A 17,852-nucleotide genomic window follows, 5' to 3' on the forward strand; every position below is an offset into this window, starting at 1 on the left:
TGTATAAAATTATGAAGGGCCTGGATAGAGTGGATAGGAAGGACCTGTTTCCCTTGGCAGAGGGGTCAACAACCAGGAGGCATAGATTTAAAGTAATTGTGGGGAGGTTTAGAGGAGATAATGAGGGGAAATAGTTTCACCCAGAGTGTGGTGGTGATCTAGAACTCACTGCCTGAAAGGTGGTAGAGGCAGAAACCCTCACCACATTAAAAAAATATTTGGGTGTGCACTTAAAGTGCCGTAACCTACAGGGCTACGGACCAAGAACTGGAAAGTGGGATTAGGCTGGATAGCTCTTGGTCGTCCGGCGCAGATACGATGGGCCAAAATGGCCTCCTTCCGTGCTGTAAAGTTTTATGCTTCTATGAATTACTGTAAACCTATAGTTTCATTGCTTCTGTTCCCTTATCAATTTCCTGTTTTATAATCTGTCAAGTTGTAACTTAAGCCATGTCCTAGTAGAGTGGCTATCTACCGCCTTCCAATGTTGAGGAAGATCATTAGCCAAAATATAGTATCAAGGATTTTCTGTTTAATTCCACTACAAGTTAGCCAGGCAGCAGTGAGATAAAGGCATACTCAAAGTTGTAGAGTCATCATCATAGGCAGTCCCTCGAAGCGAGGATGACTTTCTTCCACGCCAAAAAGGAATGAGTTCACAGGTGTTTCAATGAAGGACCTAATATTGCAGATCCCAAACTACATCTTGGAGGGTGGAAGATGCCTATGCTTGGATTTTTTTAACGTGTGGTGGCCGTTGCACACCAGCCACCACACGGGCTTGACAGAGCTAGGTCTTGATCCAGTGGCAAGGGTTACCCAAAACGACTGGAGACCAGCTCTGCTGCACGGACTGAGCGCGCACACATATCGCAGTGTGGGCTGGCTCGTGCTGCCCCTGGGCCCTCGCCTCTTCTGGACCCCAGACTCGCGCCTCTCCTGGGCCCTGGTGACTTCCTTCTACAAACTCTTGCCGCTCCTTCGCCCCTCCTCCTGTGCCTGCCCGCACTGCAATCGGCACCTGACTTTGCAGCCGTCGCCCTCCTGCAGTGGTATATCGCCGCACGCTGCTCCCTCTGATGGTCCCGGCCTGTTGATGTTCTTGCAGGCCGGGACCGCGCCGATTTCCAGGCCAGGCCGGGCCGCCGCACACTGCTAGAGAGTGAAGGATTTCTTACAGTAGTGGTCTGAGACAATGAACTAGAGTAAAAGCTCAAAAACACAACACCCCTTTTTTTCACTGGCAAGCTGGTAAAACCATTCACTGGGGCAACTCTTTTTTGGTTAATGAAAACCTATACTATCCGTGAAATATAAGGATCATTTCCAAGTTCTATGAAGCATACTTTTGGAAACAATAGATTTTTGTATGTGTCATATATTATGTTATCTTCTTAAACCCTGGATTCCAAAGAGTTCATTGATGTATGGAGTTCATTGTTTAGATTTTGAAGCTATTTTAACCTGTCGAATAATTTGAATCCATGGTATCCCGCCCCTATCACTGATGATTTCTGCATGAACAAGTTTATTTCTGTGAATACACTTGACTAACTTTACTATACCAGTGACAGCAAATCAGTAGGAAAAAACTTATCCAATAACAATGCAGTTTAGATAAACCATTCTCTTCCAAGAATAAAGTGAAGCTGCTATTCCAGTAGCGTTGTAAAAATCAAAATTAATTTGTCTTGGTGTAGTTTAGGTTGACCTGCACTGAAGTAGGTGGTGGCGTCTGTGGTGGATATTTTTCTTAATGAAGCTGTATTTTGCGATAGGTTTGTAATGAAGAAAGTCTGTGCACTTAATTAGAACTAAGCTCATCCCACTTAAAATTGGCCCTCAGCAGGAAGGAAGGATCTGGAAAAACAAGGAACAGTTTAATTCTGGAGCCACAACCCTTTTCAGCCACGATTCATGTTTCTATTATAAAAATGCAAACATATGTTTTTAGTAAGCTTGGCCTTTTATTTACCGGAACCTCACATCTAAAGCCTTAAAGCAAGGATTTAAAATAAAATATTAGTGAATATTAATAATGACCAGCAAAATATACTATCATCCTTATTTTGGAGCTTTTTTTTATTCTGCTGAGTTACAAATGACAGTTATTCAACGGCATAGTTTTAAAAAGTTATTTTAAAAATCTTAATGCTACAGTTAGTACAAGTTTAAAATTCTGAGTGAAGTTGTGCTGCGAATTTTACATAACTGTAAAGTGGTTTCTGGACCAGAGATGTAAGTGGAGTACTATAGCTTGAGCCAGACTGGCATAAGTTTGGCATTTTGTGTTGAGGGTGAGAACACCTGAAGGAGGCAGTATTGCACTTCTTGGCTTCACATTGGTTACAATATAATTACAATCAGTGTATATCCAATCTTATACACGTTAAAAATTGGCGGTTACCATTTAAATTTCTAATTAAAAAAAAGACTGTCCCATCAATACTTTTCTAACAATAAACATTTCACTAGAAGTTGGAGTGGCGAGCAGACACTTAAAGACTCATCTTTTAAATAAAAAATCTAAATTCAATTTTCTTGCACCTGAATTCTAGGAATGCAGCTCTAAAAATGATCCTTGGAGCTATTTTCTTTCCTAAAGTAATTCAGCTAGCATTTCCTATACATAGAATACTCCTCTTTAGTTCTCTCAAGTGCTATATCACAAGTGATTTTTTTTCCACTAGTTTATCAATAATTTACGTTTCTGTGGTAACGACAGGGTATAACTCCTCCTAAATAATTTAGTTAGCACTCTTAAAGCTTTGTCTTTGACATTCTATCTGTTTCCTGTACTTGCGGTCATGAGGAAGAGAATTGTTTTGATCAAGTCGGGAAGCGAACTCAACTGGTCTTTTCTAGTCTTCAGTCATTCAGAGGTTGAGCTGCATTTTCTTGATCTAAGAATTCGACAATCTGCACAAAATGTCGTGGAGGCTGACAGTAGTTAGCTTCCAGTCGTTGCTGGGAAAGTGCAGTTGAGACTGGCATGGATTCTGGAGGTTGGTTTCCAGTGAATAGTTTAAAATATTTGGTGAGGCGGCATTACAGTGGATCCTACCAGGTACAGTCAGGTAAGCAAGGACAGAGCATGCCTTTTAGCTATACTGTTCAGTGATATTTTCTGGACAGTCTGAGAAATGCAAAGGATTATCGTAATATATCTATTAGCAATTACATTTTAGCAATTTTTAGGAAAGAAACCTCAAATTATAAGCCTATAAATTAGTATTTGTAATAATGAATGAAATGCTGAATGCAGTTGTATGATGTGTCTCTGTTCATCATAGCCTAGAAATTGCAGTAATGTCTAGGCTCCAGTATTTTGATATTTAGTTCAGATATGACACTGGTAGACAGCACAATCAAATTGTTTAAAAGTCGTATAACAACCAGCTTCCCAGCTAGCTCAGTTGGTAAATGCATTGCCCAATATGAATCTACTCCATGCAGACCAAGAGTGTCTGAAGTCAGGTAGCCTGCTGCCATTCACAGTCAAGGCGCACCCATAAACAATAACCATTGGTGCGCGGTATCACAGGGTGACTGCTAGCTGTGGAATTAGTGACAGACCCACTGTTTTCAGCAAGGAGAGGAACGGTAAATATCTAGTGTGACTTTTACACTTGTGCAACTAATAGTGAATTTTGTTTGTAGTTAGCAACATAGGTGCAAATATAAACAAAGATTAATTAAACTTAAAATACACAAGTTAGTGCTGGAGAATGATGTATTTATTTTAAGATGAGATAAATGCTGAATTAGTACATTTAGAGGAAGAAAGAGAAAAGTCCATATAGTTCTCCATTAAGAACTGGCAAAACCCACCTACTAGTATGTGGAAGTGACTGTTAAACTATATGGAAATCAGAAAGAATTATTTCAGTGAAATGCAAATAATTTTAGCTATAGTTGAGCGTCCCAAATCCGGCAACCTCCGGACCGAGGCCGAGCCAGTTTTCATGTTTTTGCGGACTTCGGAACGCGATTCTGATGTCCGAAATCCGGAAACGCACAAGCCCAGGATTGCGTATTTCCGGATTTCGGAATGTTAGAAACTGGGGTGGGGGTTGCTCTCCAAGGAGCTGTTCGGGTCGCCGGCCCCGTCCAGGAGTTGTTCGCGCTGGCCCCGCTGCCAAGGAGGTATTCAGGCGGGCCCCGCCGAGGTGGAGCTGTTCGGGCAGGCCCCACTGCCAGGAGGTGTTTGGGTGGGCCACGCCAATGTGAAGCTGTTCAGGTGGGCCCCGCCACCGTGGAGCTGTTTGGGCGGGTTCCGCCACCAAGGAGGTGTTCGAGCGGGCCCTGCCGAAGTGGAGCTGTTCGGGCGGGCCCCGCCCCCAAGGAGGTGTTCGAGCGGGCCCTGCCGAAGTGGAGCTGTTCGGGCAGGCCCCGCCCCCAAGGAGGTGTTCGAGCGGGCCCTGCCGAAGTGGAGCTCTTCGTGCGGGCCCCGCCGCCGTGGAGCTGTGCCGAGGTGGAGCTGTTCGGGCGGGCCCCGCCCCCAAGGAGGTGTTCGAGCGGGCCCTGCCGAAGTGGAGCTGTTCGTGCGGGCCCCGCCGCCGTGGAGCTGTGCCGAGGTGGAGCTGTTCGGGCGGGCCCCGCCGCCGTGGAGCTATGCCGAGGTGGAGCTGTTCGGGCAGGCCCCGCCGCCGTGGAGCTGTGCCGAGGTGGAGCTGTTCGGGCGGGCCCCGCCGCCAAGGAAGTGTTCGGGCCGATGGGTCCCATCGCAGAGGAGGTGTTGGGGCGGGCTGGTGAGGAGGCCCTGATGTAAAGACAGTGGCAGTGAGCAGGACGAGGCGAGCGGTGGCAGGGTAAGGTCAGCGGCGGCAAGGTGAGGCCCGAGGTTAGGGCAGCAGAGGCGAATGGAAGCGAGGCCCAAGGTCGGGCAGCGGCGAGGCCCCGAGGTAAGGGTAGCAGTAGCGAGTGGGGCGAGGTGAGTGGAGGCGAGGCCCGAGGTCAGGCAGCGGCGAGGCCCCGAGGTAAAGGCAGCAACAGCGGCGGGTGAGGCGAGGCCCGAGGTCAGGCAGCGGCGGGGTCCCGAGGTAAGGGCAGCACCAGCGAGCAGGGCGAGGCGAGTGGAGGCGAGGCCCGAGGTCGGGCAGCGGTGGGGCCCCGAGGTTGGCAGGGTCGGCGGGTCTGGATTCTGGAAAATTTTTCAGATTCCGGACGGCCCTGCCACCAATCGGTCCGGATTCCGGAACATTCCGGATTCCGGAACTCCAGATTTTGGACGCTCAACCTGCATGATGCACATGGCCATCCATTAGGACATTACAGATATATTTGAGAACACAAACAATATGGCAGTCATCAATACAGAGATTGGACCAATATTCACCTCTTTGGAGTTTATTTCCGGTTGGGACGGTGTTGAGGGGCAGAAGTGCCGTTGGAGTGGGGCGGCCGCTGCTCTGGGTCATCAGCGCCGTGCTGACGCATCACAACGTCCCTCCCCTTCAGTTAAAGGGAGGGCCGCTGCGAATTCTGCATGGGGATTAGTTAGGCCCATTGGGCCACCAGGGATGGTTTCGCCCGGGCCAGCGGCCCACTACCCAAGAGGGGGTGCCAGGCTGCCTGCTGGTGGCTCGGCCGAAACCGTGGCCACCATTGTCGGGCCGACCCGGCAGTCGGCCGAGAATTAAAATAAGATGGCGACCGTGGCAGCGCGCTCTCCCCTCTAAGGGCGGATGTGCCGCCCAGGCAAACACAGCTTCCCGCAGGGTGAAGTTCCCGCGGGGCGTCTTCCCAAATGGGTCGTCGCCGGTTGGAATATAGAAAATAGGAGCAGTAGTCGGCCAATCGGACCTTCGAGTCTGCACCGCCATTCAATATGGTCATGGCTGATCCTCTATCTCAACACCATATTCCTGCTTTTTCCCCATATCCCTTGATGCCTTTTGTTTCTAGAAATCTATCTATCTCCCTCTTAAATATATTCAATGACTTGGCCTCCACAGTCTTCCGTGGTAGAGAATTCTACAGGTTCACTACCTGAGTGAAAAAATTTCTCCTCATCTCGGTGCTAAGTTTCCTACTCCGTATCCTGAGACTGTGACCCCTTGTTCTAAACTTTCCAGCAAGGGGAAATATCCCCCCCGCATCCAGTCTATCCAACCCAGTCAGAATTTTATAAGATTCCCTCTCATTCTTCTAAACTCTAGTGAATACAGGCCTAGTCGACCCAATCTCTCCTCATACGACGGTCCTGCTATCCCAGGAATCAATCTGGTGAACCTTAACTACACTCCCTCTATGGCAAGTACATCCTTTCTTAGGTAAGGAGACCAAAACTGCACACAATACTCCAAGTGCGGTCTCACCAAGGCCCTGTATAACTGTAGCAAGATATCCTTGCTCCTGTACGCAAATCCTCTTGCAATGAAGGCCAACATACCATTTGCCTTCCTAACTGAATGTTTGCTTTCAATGACTGGTGTACAAGGACACCCAGGTCCCTCTGTACATCGACACTTCCCAAGCCATCACCATTTAAATAATACTTTGTCCTTATGTTTTTCCTACCAAAGTGGATAACTTCACATTTATCCATGTTATACTGCATCTGCCATGTGTTTGCCCACTCACTCAACCTATCTAAATTGCCTTGCAGCATCTTTGCATCCTCCTCACAACTCACAATCCCACCTAGTTTTGTGTTGTTGGGTCGGCACGTGCCTGACGGGCAGCAACACGGGTGGTGCGTAAACCTATTCTCACCGCTCCCAGCCCGGGGGCAATATAGGAAGGGTCGGCCCATCCGTCTGCAGCCCAGTCGGGTAAGGCCTATGTGCTCCATTACCGCCTCTTAGAGGTGTTAATCAAGCTTAAGGTGGGGGCAATTTCGGCTCCAATGTTTGGTAGCAAATGCACCTTTTTTTTTCTTTCGTTCCTTTATTCAAGTGCCGATCACAGTCAGTTCATTGCAGAGCTCCATGGATCAAGAGAATGGAGCAACAGTAACAAACCCAAAGCAAAAATAGAGTTTTAGTAATAATTCACGAATATGAATTTAAATTAGTGAGAAAAAAGTAATTTCTGGAAGGTAAAAATGGAATTTAAAAAGAGTCCAGATTGTCTTTTTAGTAGAAAGAAGTCAACAGAAATAAAGATTCATTTTGCATATTGAATTTCTAATTCAAGAGAATTTGCTTTCTTGTCAGATTTATCTTTGGGTCCTGAATATGTATACATTACAACAGCGATTACACTTCAAAAATTGTCTGTAAAGCGCTTTGGAACGTCTTGAGGTATGAAAAGCGCTATATAAATGCAAGTCTTTCTTGAGATAACAATTGTTCTCATGACTAAGATAAATCTCAACCATGGAAGAAAATCTATCAAATGAGTATCACGGATTTTGTTTTGGACGGGGGGTGGGGGACAGAGAGCGGTTTCCACAAAAATACTTGGACGTGAGCGACGTTTAGATATATTTTTTAGCAAAGGCTTGCCTAGACAGCCCCATGCTGAATTGTGGATCAGTAGATAGACAAATGTTAATTATAATGTGAGATGGGAAAATATTTCACTGAAATACAGACAATGGGCAATTCATAAGACTTGTCTCGTTATCCAGAAAGTCACTTTACGCTTTGGTGTTGGAAAACTGTTTTGATCTGTGTGGGTTTTGAGAGAAGTTTTTAAAAATCAGGACACAGACATCAAAGATGAATAGAGCAGCAGGACTTTTCCCGGGCAGGGAGAGTTTATGCCTTTATGATCAGTAAAGGGCGCACTTAAGTGTTCTTTATTGTTGAATAGGAGAAGTTGTATTGATTGTATCAAATGCCTCGATATACTCTGTGTTCTGCATGTTTTGCCTACTGTAGAATAAAGCAACTTATAAATTGAACCAAACATCATCTCGCCCAATGTTAACATGCTTAATTCATAGAGATCCTGTCCAGAATACAAAGGAACTTCATTATTATACTCCCAGTTCCTGCCACTGTGCCAGTAGATATAGGGCAGTGAAAATCAACAACAGCAACAACTTACATTTTTATAGCGCCTTTAACGTAGTAAAACTTCCCAAAGCGCTTAACAAGAGCGTTATCAATAAATATTTTTGACACCAGAAGGAAATAGTGGGACAGATGATCAAAAACTTGGTCAAAGAGATAGATTTTAAGGACCATCTTAAAGGAGCAGACAGAGGTAGAAAGGCAGAGAGGGTTAGGGAAAGAAATCCAGAGCTTAGGGCCTAGGCAGTTGAAGGTATGGTTGACAATGGTGGAGTGATGAAAATCGGGGATACGCAAGAGACCAGAATTGGAGGAACGCATAGGATCTGCAGCGAGGTCTCCATTCCTAGGTAACACTGGAGTAGAAGCAGACACCATGCATCTCCATATAGAGACTCCTGCCCTCTGTAGATTGCAGTGAATTGTGTTGCGCTACCATTAGCCGATGGAGTATGCTGTTGCGGAAATCAATAACCGAAACTCGGACGGGTTCGAACCCGGCGAGCAATCAGCTCGATCAGGTTACGGCCTGGGCAACAAAGTTGAAAGTTACCCCCATTGTATCAACTCCTCCCACACATCAAATTGGCAGTCCTTAATTTTTTTTAAAAATTACACAACAATTATTATTATTCATTCCAAGTGTAATGTATTTGCTTCATGGGTTCTTTCCTCAAGAATTCATAGCAACACATTGCTATTAAGAAATAGTTAGTTTATTAGCAAAAGGTGTACCAATCACACTATACATTACCAGTTCATCCACCTGGCTCACAACCACCTGCCTCATCGTGGATCCCCTGAACCCAACTGGCTCGGGTTTTATTGAGTATTGTGAACATCACGTGACTGGCTAAGCCACTCCCAACTCAACAGCGCTACAAACCCGTGAGCATACTCACAGATGCATACATCCCCTTTCTTTTATAAGCAAGGTATACAATATTTCAAAAGATTACTGATAAAGATTACAATTTTACATGTCTTCAAACATGATGGCTTGCATTTTCTCTTTAACTGGTTGGAAAAGGACATAAGAACTAGGAGCAGGAGTAGGCCATTTGGCCCCTCAAGCCTGCACCGCCATTCAATAATATCATGGCTGATCTGATCATGGACTCAGCCTGCTCCCTATAACCCTTTACTCACTTATCGCTCAAAAAAAGGTCATTCTCCGCTGCCTTAAATATATTCAATGACCAAGACCCCACAGCTCTCTGGGGCAGAGAATTCCATAGAGTTACAACCCTCCGAGAGAAGAAATTTCTTCTCATCCCAGTTTTAAATGGGCGGCCCCTTATTCTGAGACTATGTCCCCTAGTTTTAGTTTCCCCTTTGAGTGGAAATATCCTTTCTGCATCCACCTTGTCGAGCCCCCTTATTATTTTATAAGTTTCAATAAGATCATCTCTCATTCTTCTGAACTCCAATGTGTATAGGCCCAACCTACTCAACCTATCCTCATAAGTCAACACCCTCATCTCCGGAATCAACCGAGTGAACCTGCTCTGAATAGCCTCCAATGCAACTATATCCTTCCTTAAATACGGAGACCAAAACTGCGCAGTACTCCAGGTGTGGTCTCACTAATACCCTGTACAGTCGTAGCAGGACTTCTCTGCTTTTATACACTATCGCCCTTGCAATAAAGGTCAACATTCCATTTGCCTTCCTGATTACTTGTTGTACCTGCATACTAGCTTTTTGTGTCTCATGCACAAGGATCCCCATGTCTCTCTGTACTGCAGCACTTGGCAATTTTTCTCCATTTAAATTATAATTTGCTTTTCTATTATTTCTGCCAAAGTGGATAACCTCACATTTTCCCACATTATACTCTATCTGCCAAATTTTTGTCCACTCACTTAGCCTGTCTATATCGCTTCGTGCAGATTTTTGAGTCCTCCTCACAATTTGCTTTACCTGCCATCTTTGTATCATCAGCAGACTTGGCTACATTACACTCGGTCCCTTTATCCAAGTCATTAATATAGATTGTAAATAGTTGAGGACCCGGCACCGATCCCTGCAGCACCACACTAGTCACTGTTTGCCAACCGGAAAATTACCCATTTATCTCGACTCTCTGTTTTCTGTTAGTTAACCAATCCTCTATCCATGCTAATATATTACCCCCAACTCCGTGAGCTCTTATCTTGTGCAGCAACCTTTTACGTGGCACCTTATCGAATGCTTTCTGGAAATCCATAAACACCACATCCACTGGATCCCCCTTATCCACCCTGCTCGTTACATCCACAAAGAACTCCAGCAAATTTATGAAACATGATTTCCCTTTCATAAAACCATGCTGACTCTGCTTGATTGAATCATGCGCTTCCAAATGTCCTGCTACTGCTTCCTGAATAATGGGCTCCAGCATTTTCCTAACAACAGATGTTAGGCTAACTGGTCTATGGTTTCCTACTTTTTGTCTGCCTCCTTTTTTAAATAGGGGCATTACATTTGCGGTTTTCCAATCTGCTGGGACTGCCCCAGAATCCAGGGAATTTTGGTAGATTATAACCAATGCATCCACTATCTCTGCAGCCACTTCTCTTAAGACCCTCGGATGTAAACCATCAGGTCAGGGGACTTGTCTGCCTTTAGTCCCATTATTTTATCTGGTACTACTTAATTTTCCATCATTCTTTGGATCAGTTCCTATGGATTGGAGGGTACTAATGTAACCCCACTTTTTAAAAAAGGAGGGAGAAAGAAAACACGGAATTATAGACCGGTTAGTCTGACATCGGTAGTGGGAAAAATGTTGGAATCAATTATTAAAGATGTAATAGCAGTGCATTTGGACAGCAGTGGCAGGATCGGTCCAAGTCAGCATGGATTAATGAAAGGGAAATCATGCTTGACAAATCTTCTAGAATTTTTTGAGGATGTAACTATTAGAGTGGACAAGGGAGAACCAGTGGATATGGTGTATTTGGACTTTCAAAAAGCTTTTGACAAGGTCCCACAAAAGAGATTAATGTGCAAAATTAAAGCACATGTTATTGGGGGTAATGTATTGACGTGGAAGACAGGAAGAAAAGAGTAAGAATAATTTTCAGAATGGCAGGCAGTGACGAATGGGGTTCTGCAAGGTTCAGTCCTGGGACCCCAGCTATTTACAATATACATTAGTGATTTAGACAAAGGAATGGAATGTAATATCTCCAAGTTTGCAGATGACACCGCGCTGTGTGGCAGTGTGAGCTGAGAGGAGGGATGCTAAGAGGCTGCAGGGTGACTTAGACAGGTTAGGTGAGTGGGCAAATGCATGACAGATGCAGTATAATGTAGATAAATGTGAGGTTATCCAGGCAAAAACAGGAAGGGAGAATATTATCTGAATGGGTGACAGATTAGGAAAAGGGGAAGTACAACGAGACCTGGGTGTCATGGTACATCAGTCATTGAAAGTTGGCATGCAGGTACAGCAGGCGGCGAAGAAGGCAAATGGCATGTTGGCCTTCATAGCGAGAGGATAGGAGTCTAGCAGCAGGGAGATCTTACTGCAGTTGTACAGGGCCTTGGTGAGGCCACACCTTGAATATTGTGTACAGTTTTGGTTTCCTAATCTGAGGAAGGACATTCTTGCTATTGAGGGAGTGCAGCGAAGGTTCACCAGACTTAATTCCCAGGATGTCAGGACTGACATATGAAGAAAGACTGGATCGACTAGGCTTATATTCACTGGCATTTAGAACAATGAGAGGGGATATCATAGAAACATATAACATTTTGATGAGATTGGACATGTTAGATGCAGGAAGAATGTTCCCGATGTTGGGGAAGTCCAGAACCAGGGGTCACAGTCTAAGGCTAAGGGGTAAGCCATTTAGTACCGAGATGAGGAGAAACTTCTTCACTCAAGAGAATTGTGAACCTGTCGAATTCTCTACCACAGAAAGTTGTTGAGGCCAGTTCGTTAGATATATTCAAAAGGGAGTTAGATGTGACCCTTATGGCTAAGGGGATCAAGGGGTATGGAGAGAAAGCAGGAATGGGGTACTGAAGTTGCATGATCAGCCATGATCATATTGAATGGTAGTGCAGGCTCGAAGGGCCAAATGGCCTACTCCTGCACCTATTTTCTATGTTTCTATGTTAATTAGTGATAGTGATTATTCCTCCCTGTCTATAGCCCCTTGATTATCTACTATTGAGATATCTTCTACCATGCAGACTGTTTTGTTCGTAATAAAGTAATGCAACTGAGTACTGAAGACGTATGTGTGACCTTAGATCCTTTATTCTAACTCCAGAGTGTTGGTACAGCATGGGAGGCCTGCTTATATACAGTGCTCCCAAGAGATGCAGGGATCCCTTGGGACGCCAATAGGTATGCCCTCTGGTGGCGGTATGATACTGGTTACTTAGGGTTGCATACATAATATCACTCCCTCCCAAAGTTAGTAGTACACTTATTTACAGGGTGAGACGATCTGGGGCTTTTCGCTCCCTTGTCGATCGTCTCGGTACAAATGCAGGTGTAGGTGAGTTGGTTGGTTCTTCGCTGGGCTGTTGCGCAGTTGGGCTTGCTGGGCTGCTGGGGATGGTGAGTTCAGCTTCGTGGTCAACCGTGATGTCGGTTGACACTTGTGTGTGTGTGTTGGAGGGTCGAAGTTGGTGGTGACCTCTTCGGCTTGCTCGTGGCTGTCTGTGAATCATGGTTTGGTTTGGTCCAAATGCTTTCTGCAAGTTAGTCCATTAGCAAGTTTGACCTGAAACACCCTACTCCCTTCTTTGGCTATGACAGTGCCAGCAAACCATTTGGGACCATGTCCATAGTTGAGTACAAATACAGGGTCATTGACTTCAATATCGCATGACAAGTTTGTGCGATCATGGTACATGCTTTGTTGATGCTGCCTGTCCTTGATGTGATCATGGAGATCAGGGTGGACAAGAGAGAGCCTTGTTTTGAGCGCCCTTTTCATGAGCAGCTCGGCTGGGGGGACCCCGGTGAGTGAGTGGGGTCTGGTGCGGTAGCTGAACAGGACTCGGGACAGGCTTGTCTGCAAAGAGCCTTCCGATACGCGTTTCAAGCTTTGCTTGATGGTTTGGACTGCCCGTTCTGCCTGGCCGTTGGATGCAGGCTTGATCCCATTGCTGGTCATGAATTCCTTGAATTCAGCGCAGGTGAAGCACGGCCCATTGTCGCTGATAAAGACATCAGGCAGACTGTGCGTGGCGAACATGGCTTGTAGGCTTTCGATGGTGGCAGTGGACATGCTTACAGACATTATTACACACTCAACCCATTTTGAATAAGCATCCACAACAACCAAAAACATTTTGCCTAGAAACGGGCCAGCAAAGTCACCGTGGATTCTAGATCACGGTTTGGAGGGCCATGACCACAAACTTAACGATGCCTCCCTGGGTGCATTGCTCAGTTGAGAGCAAGTGTTGCATTGGCGCACGCATGACTCCAAATCTGAGTCGATGCCGGGCCACTACACATGGGATCTGGCTACAGCTTTCATCATTACTATGCCTGGGTGGGTAATGTGTAGGTCACGTATGAACGTTTCCCTGTCTTTCTTCGGCAAAACCACGCGATTGCCCCACAAAAGACAGTCGCCTGTATGGACATTTCGTCTTTGTGTCGCTGGAACAGCTTGATCGCTTCATGGATCTCCGCTGGGACGCTGGACCAGCTCCCATGGAGGACACAGTTTTTTTTACAAGGGACAGTAAAGGATCCTGGCTGGTCCAGGTCCTGATCTGGCAGGCCGTAACTGGTGACTTTTCGTTTTCAAATGCATCCATTACCAAGAGCAAGTCTGCAGGCTGTGCCAGTTCCACCCCGGCAATGGTAGCCGACTGAGAGCATCAGCGCAGTTCTCTGTGTCTGGTCTGTGGCGGATTACATACTTATATGCAGACAGCGTAAGCGCCCATCTTTGGATGCGCGCAGAGGCATTGATCTTAATCCCTTTGCTCTCAAACTTAAGATCAAACAGATACTGGTGCATTTTTTTCACCCTGTAAATGCATTCCAGAGCTTCTTTTTCAATCATGTTGGAGGCACTTTCGGCCTTGGACAAACTCCTGGACAAATAGGCGACCGGTAGCAATGTTTCCGATTCGTTTGCTTGTTATAACGCACACCCGAGCCCGTACGAAGATGCATCGCAAGCTAGCACTAAATGTTTACATGGATTACACAGAACAAGCAGTTTGTTGGAACATAACAGATTTCTGGCTTTCTCAAAAGCAGCCTCTTGTGATTTCCCCCATATCCAGTCATCTCCCTTGCGTAGCAGCACATGTATGGATTCCAGCAAGGTGCTTAACCGGGTAGGAAATTACCAAAATAATTGAGGAGTCCCAGGAACGACCGCAGCTCCGTCACGTTCTGTGGTCTAGGCATGTTCTTGATGGCTTATGCCTTGGCGTCGGTGGGTCTGATGCCGTCTGTCGCGATTCTTCTGCCTGAGAACTCGACTTCTGGCGCCAGGAGAAAACACTTTGAGTGTTTCAACCTGAGTCCCATGCGATCTAGCCGACATAGAACCTATTCCAGGTCCTTCAAGTGTTCGATGGTGTCCCGACCTGTGATCAACATGTCATCCTGGAAAACCACAGTGCGCGGAACCGACTTTAGCAGGCTCTCCAGGTTCCTTTGAAAAATAGCCGCGGCTGATCGAATCTCAAACGGGCATCTATTGTAGATGAACAGACCTTTGTGCGTGTTGATGTAGGTGAGGCCTTTCAAAGTTTCCGCCAGCTCCTGCGTCATGTAGGCCGAGGTCAGGTCCAACTTGGTGAACGTCTTCCCTCCTGCCATAGTCGCAAATAGATCGTCTGCCTTGGGTAGCGGGTACTGGTCCTGTAGCGAAAAACAGTTAATCGTTACTTTATAGACCCCACAAATTCTGACCGTGCCATTGCTCTTGAGGTCCGGAACAATCGGACTAGCCCACTCGTTGAATTCCACCAATGATACCTTCTCGGTGAAGCCTGTCCAGCTCGATTTCCACTTTTTCTTGCATCATATATGGCACCGCCCATGCCTTGTGTTGGATGGGTCGTGTACCAGGAACCAAGTGGATTTGCACCTTGACCCCCGAGAAACTTCCGATGTCTGGCTCAAACAATGACGGAAACCTGCTCAGAACCTAGGCACACTTGGCCATGGAGGAGAGCGCTCGGATGTCGTCCCAGTTCCAACGGATTTTTCCCAGCCAGCTTCTGCCAAACAGTGTGGGGCCATCTCCTGGTACAATCCATAATGGTAGTTTGTGCACCTCTCGATCATAGGAGACTTTTATTGCTGCGCTGCCAATTACAGGGATCAGCTCTTTAGTGTAAGTTCTCAGCTTGGTATGAATGGGGCTAAGCTTTGGCCTGTGTGCCTTGTTGCATCACAGCCTGTCGAAGGCCTTTTTGCTCATGATATACTGATTCGCACCCGTGTCCAGTTCCATGGATACTGGAATTCCGTTCAGCTCAACTTTTAACATGATCGGTGGACATTTCGTGGTGAAGGTGTGTACCCCGTACAGTTCTGCCTCCTCGGTTCGAGTCTATAGTTCAGTCTGATCCGCCATGGATCGATCTTCCTCTGCAACGTGGTGGTTTGCATCTCATCTGCACATTCGCTAGAGGTGTCCCATCGTCCCACAACCTTTGCACACATAATGTTTAAAGCGGCATTGATGGGCTCGATGATCACCTCCGCAGCGCCAACAAGGTGTTAACTGCCTCGCATTAACGTTTGATGGCGGATTCTGGGTCATCTGAGGTCGTGCAGCTGCAGGCGTGTACGTTCTGCCATATGCATCCCTGCCTGAAAACGACATTACTTTGTGTACAGTACTTGCCGAAACCTCTTTATGCTGCGAAATTTGTTTGGTGTTATCGCTGGTGGACATAAATGCCTGGGCTATCGTTACGGCTTTGCTCAGGTTCGGTGTTTCAACAGTCAATAGTTTGCGAAGGATAACGTCATGGCCAATGCCATGCACAAAGAAGTCTCTTAGCATTTTCTCAAGGAATCCATCGAATTCGCAATGTCTTGCAAGGCGCCTTAGTTCGGCGAGGTAGCTCGCCACTTTCTGGCCTTCACACCGTTGACAAGTGTAAAATCTATATCTTGCCATCAGAACGCTCTCCTTCGGATTTAGGTGCTCCCGGACCAGCGTACACAGTTCTTCATACGATTTGGAGCTAGAAGATTCTTCATGAGGCCATAGGTTGTTGCCCCACAGACGGTGAGGAGGAACGCCCTTCGTTTGGCAGCATTCTCTTCCCCCTCCAGCTCGTTGGCCACGAAGTATTGATCGAGTCGCTCCATGAATGCCTCCCAATCGTCCCCTTCTGAGAATTTCTCCAGGATACCAACAGTTCTCTGCATTTTCGTGTGATGGTTCATTATCTCGTTGCCAGTTGTTATGTTCATAATAAAGTAATATAACTGAGTACTGTAGACGTAAGTGTGACCTTAGCTCCTTTATTCTAGCTCCAGAGTGTTGGTACAGTATGGGAGGCCTGCTTATTTACAGTGCTCCCAAGGGATGCTGGGATCCCTTGGGACTTCAACAGGTACGCCCTCTGGTGGCAGTATGATACTGGTTACATAGGGTTGCATACATAACAAAGTCCGATAGAAAATATTTTTTCAATGCCTCTGCCATTTCCTTGTACTTCATTATTAATTCCCCAGTCTCATCCTCCAGGGGAACAACATTTACTTTAGCCATTCTTTTCCTTTTTATGTACCTGTAGAAATTCTTACTATCTTTTTTTTAATATCTCGCGCTAGTTTACTTTCATAATCTATCTTCCCTCTCAATAATTTTTTTTGTTCTTGCTGGCTTTTAAAAATTTCCCAATCCTTTGGCCTCTTACTAGCTTTGGTCACATTGTATGTTTTCAATTTGATATCCTCCCTTATTTCCTTGGTTAGCCTCAGATGGTTATCCTTCTCTTACAGGCTTTCCTTCTCATTGGGATATATTTTTGATGCGAGTTATGAAATATCTCCTTAAATGTCTATCACTGCTCATCAACCTTCCCATACTTTAGTCTATTTTCCTAGTCCACTTTAGCCAACTCTGTCCTCATACCTTTGTAGTCTCCTTTATTTAAGCTTAGGACCCTGGTTTGAGAACTAACTTTCTTACCCTCCAACTGAATTTGAAATTCAACCATATTATGGTCACTCATTCCTAGAGGATCTTGTAATGTTGGCATTTATTGCAAGGGGGGTAGAGTATAAAAGCAGATAAGTCCTGCTACAACTATTGGTATTGGTGAGGCCACACCTGGTGTACTGCTTACAGTTTTGGTCCCCATATTTTAGGAAGTATACTTGCATTGGAGACTGATCAGAGAAGGTTTACTCGGTTGATTCTGGAGATGAGGAGGTTGACATGAGGAAAGGTTGAGTAGGTTGGGCCTATACGCATTGGAGTTCAGAAAAATGAGGTGATCTTACTGAAACTTGTAAGATAATAAGGGGGCTCGACAAGGTGGATGCAGAGAGGATATTTGCACTCAGGGGAAACTAAAACTAGGGGACATAATCGTAGAATAAGGGGCCGCCCATTTAAAACTGAGATGAGGAGAAATTTCTTCTCTCAGAGGGTTGTAAATCTATGGCATTCTCTGCCCCAGAGAGCTGTAGAGGCTGGGTCATTGAATGTATTTAAGGCGGAGATAGACAGATTTTTGAGCGAGAGGGAGTAAAGGGTTATGGGGAGTGAGCAGGGAAGTGGAGCTGAGTCCATGACCAGATCAGCCATGATCTTATTGAATGGTGGAGCAGGCTCGAGGGGCCAACTGGCGTACTCCTGCTCCTATTTCTTTGTTCTTATGTAAAATCCATCTTTGTCGCCATTCATGGGTTCTTCGCTTAAGAATTCATAGCAACATATT

At 45.8% G+C, this 17,852-nt stretch overlaps 1 protein-coding gene across 8 annotated transcripts in view; it reads left to right on the top strand.

The window, feature by feature from the left end:
• The window catches only part of rgs12b (regulator of G protein signaling 12b), a 413,483-nt gene that overhangs the window by 212,822 nt on the left and 182,809 nt on the right, over nt 1-17,852 (top strand). The window contains exon 1 of one of the 8 annotated variants that reach the window (XM_070877900.1): nt 2,872-3,077. The exons of the other annotated variants lie outside the window; for them this stretch is intronic. Coding sequence (XP_070734001.1) covers nt 2,993-3,077 — 85 coding nt within the window. The 5' untranslated portion in view covers nt 2,872-2,992. Of the gene's footprint in view, nt 1-2,871; nt 3,078-17,852 lie in introns of those variants that run through there. 8 annotated transcript variants of the gene reach the window in all.

Source organism: Pristiophorus japonicus, chromosome 1 (genome assembly GCF_044704955.1).
Source record: "Pristiophorus japonicus isolate sPriJap1 chromosome 1, sPriJap1.hap1, whole genome shotgun sequence".
NCBI lineage: Eukaryota > Metazoa > Chordata > Chondrichthyes > Pristiophoridae > Pristiophorus > Pristiophorus japonicus.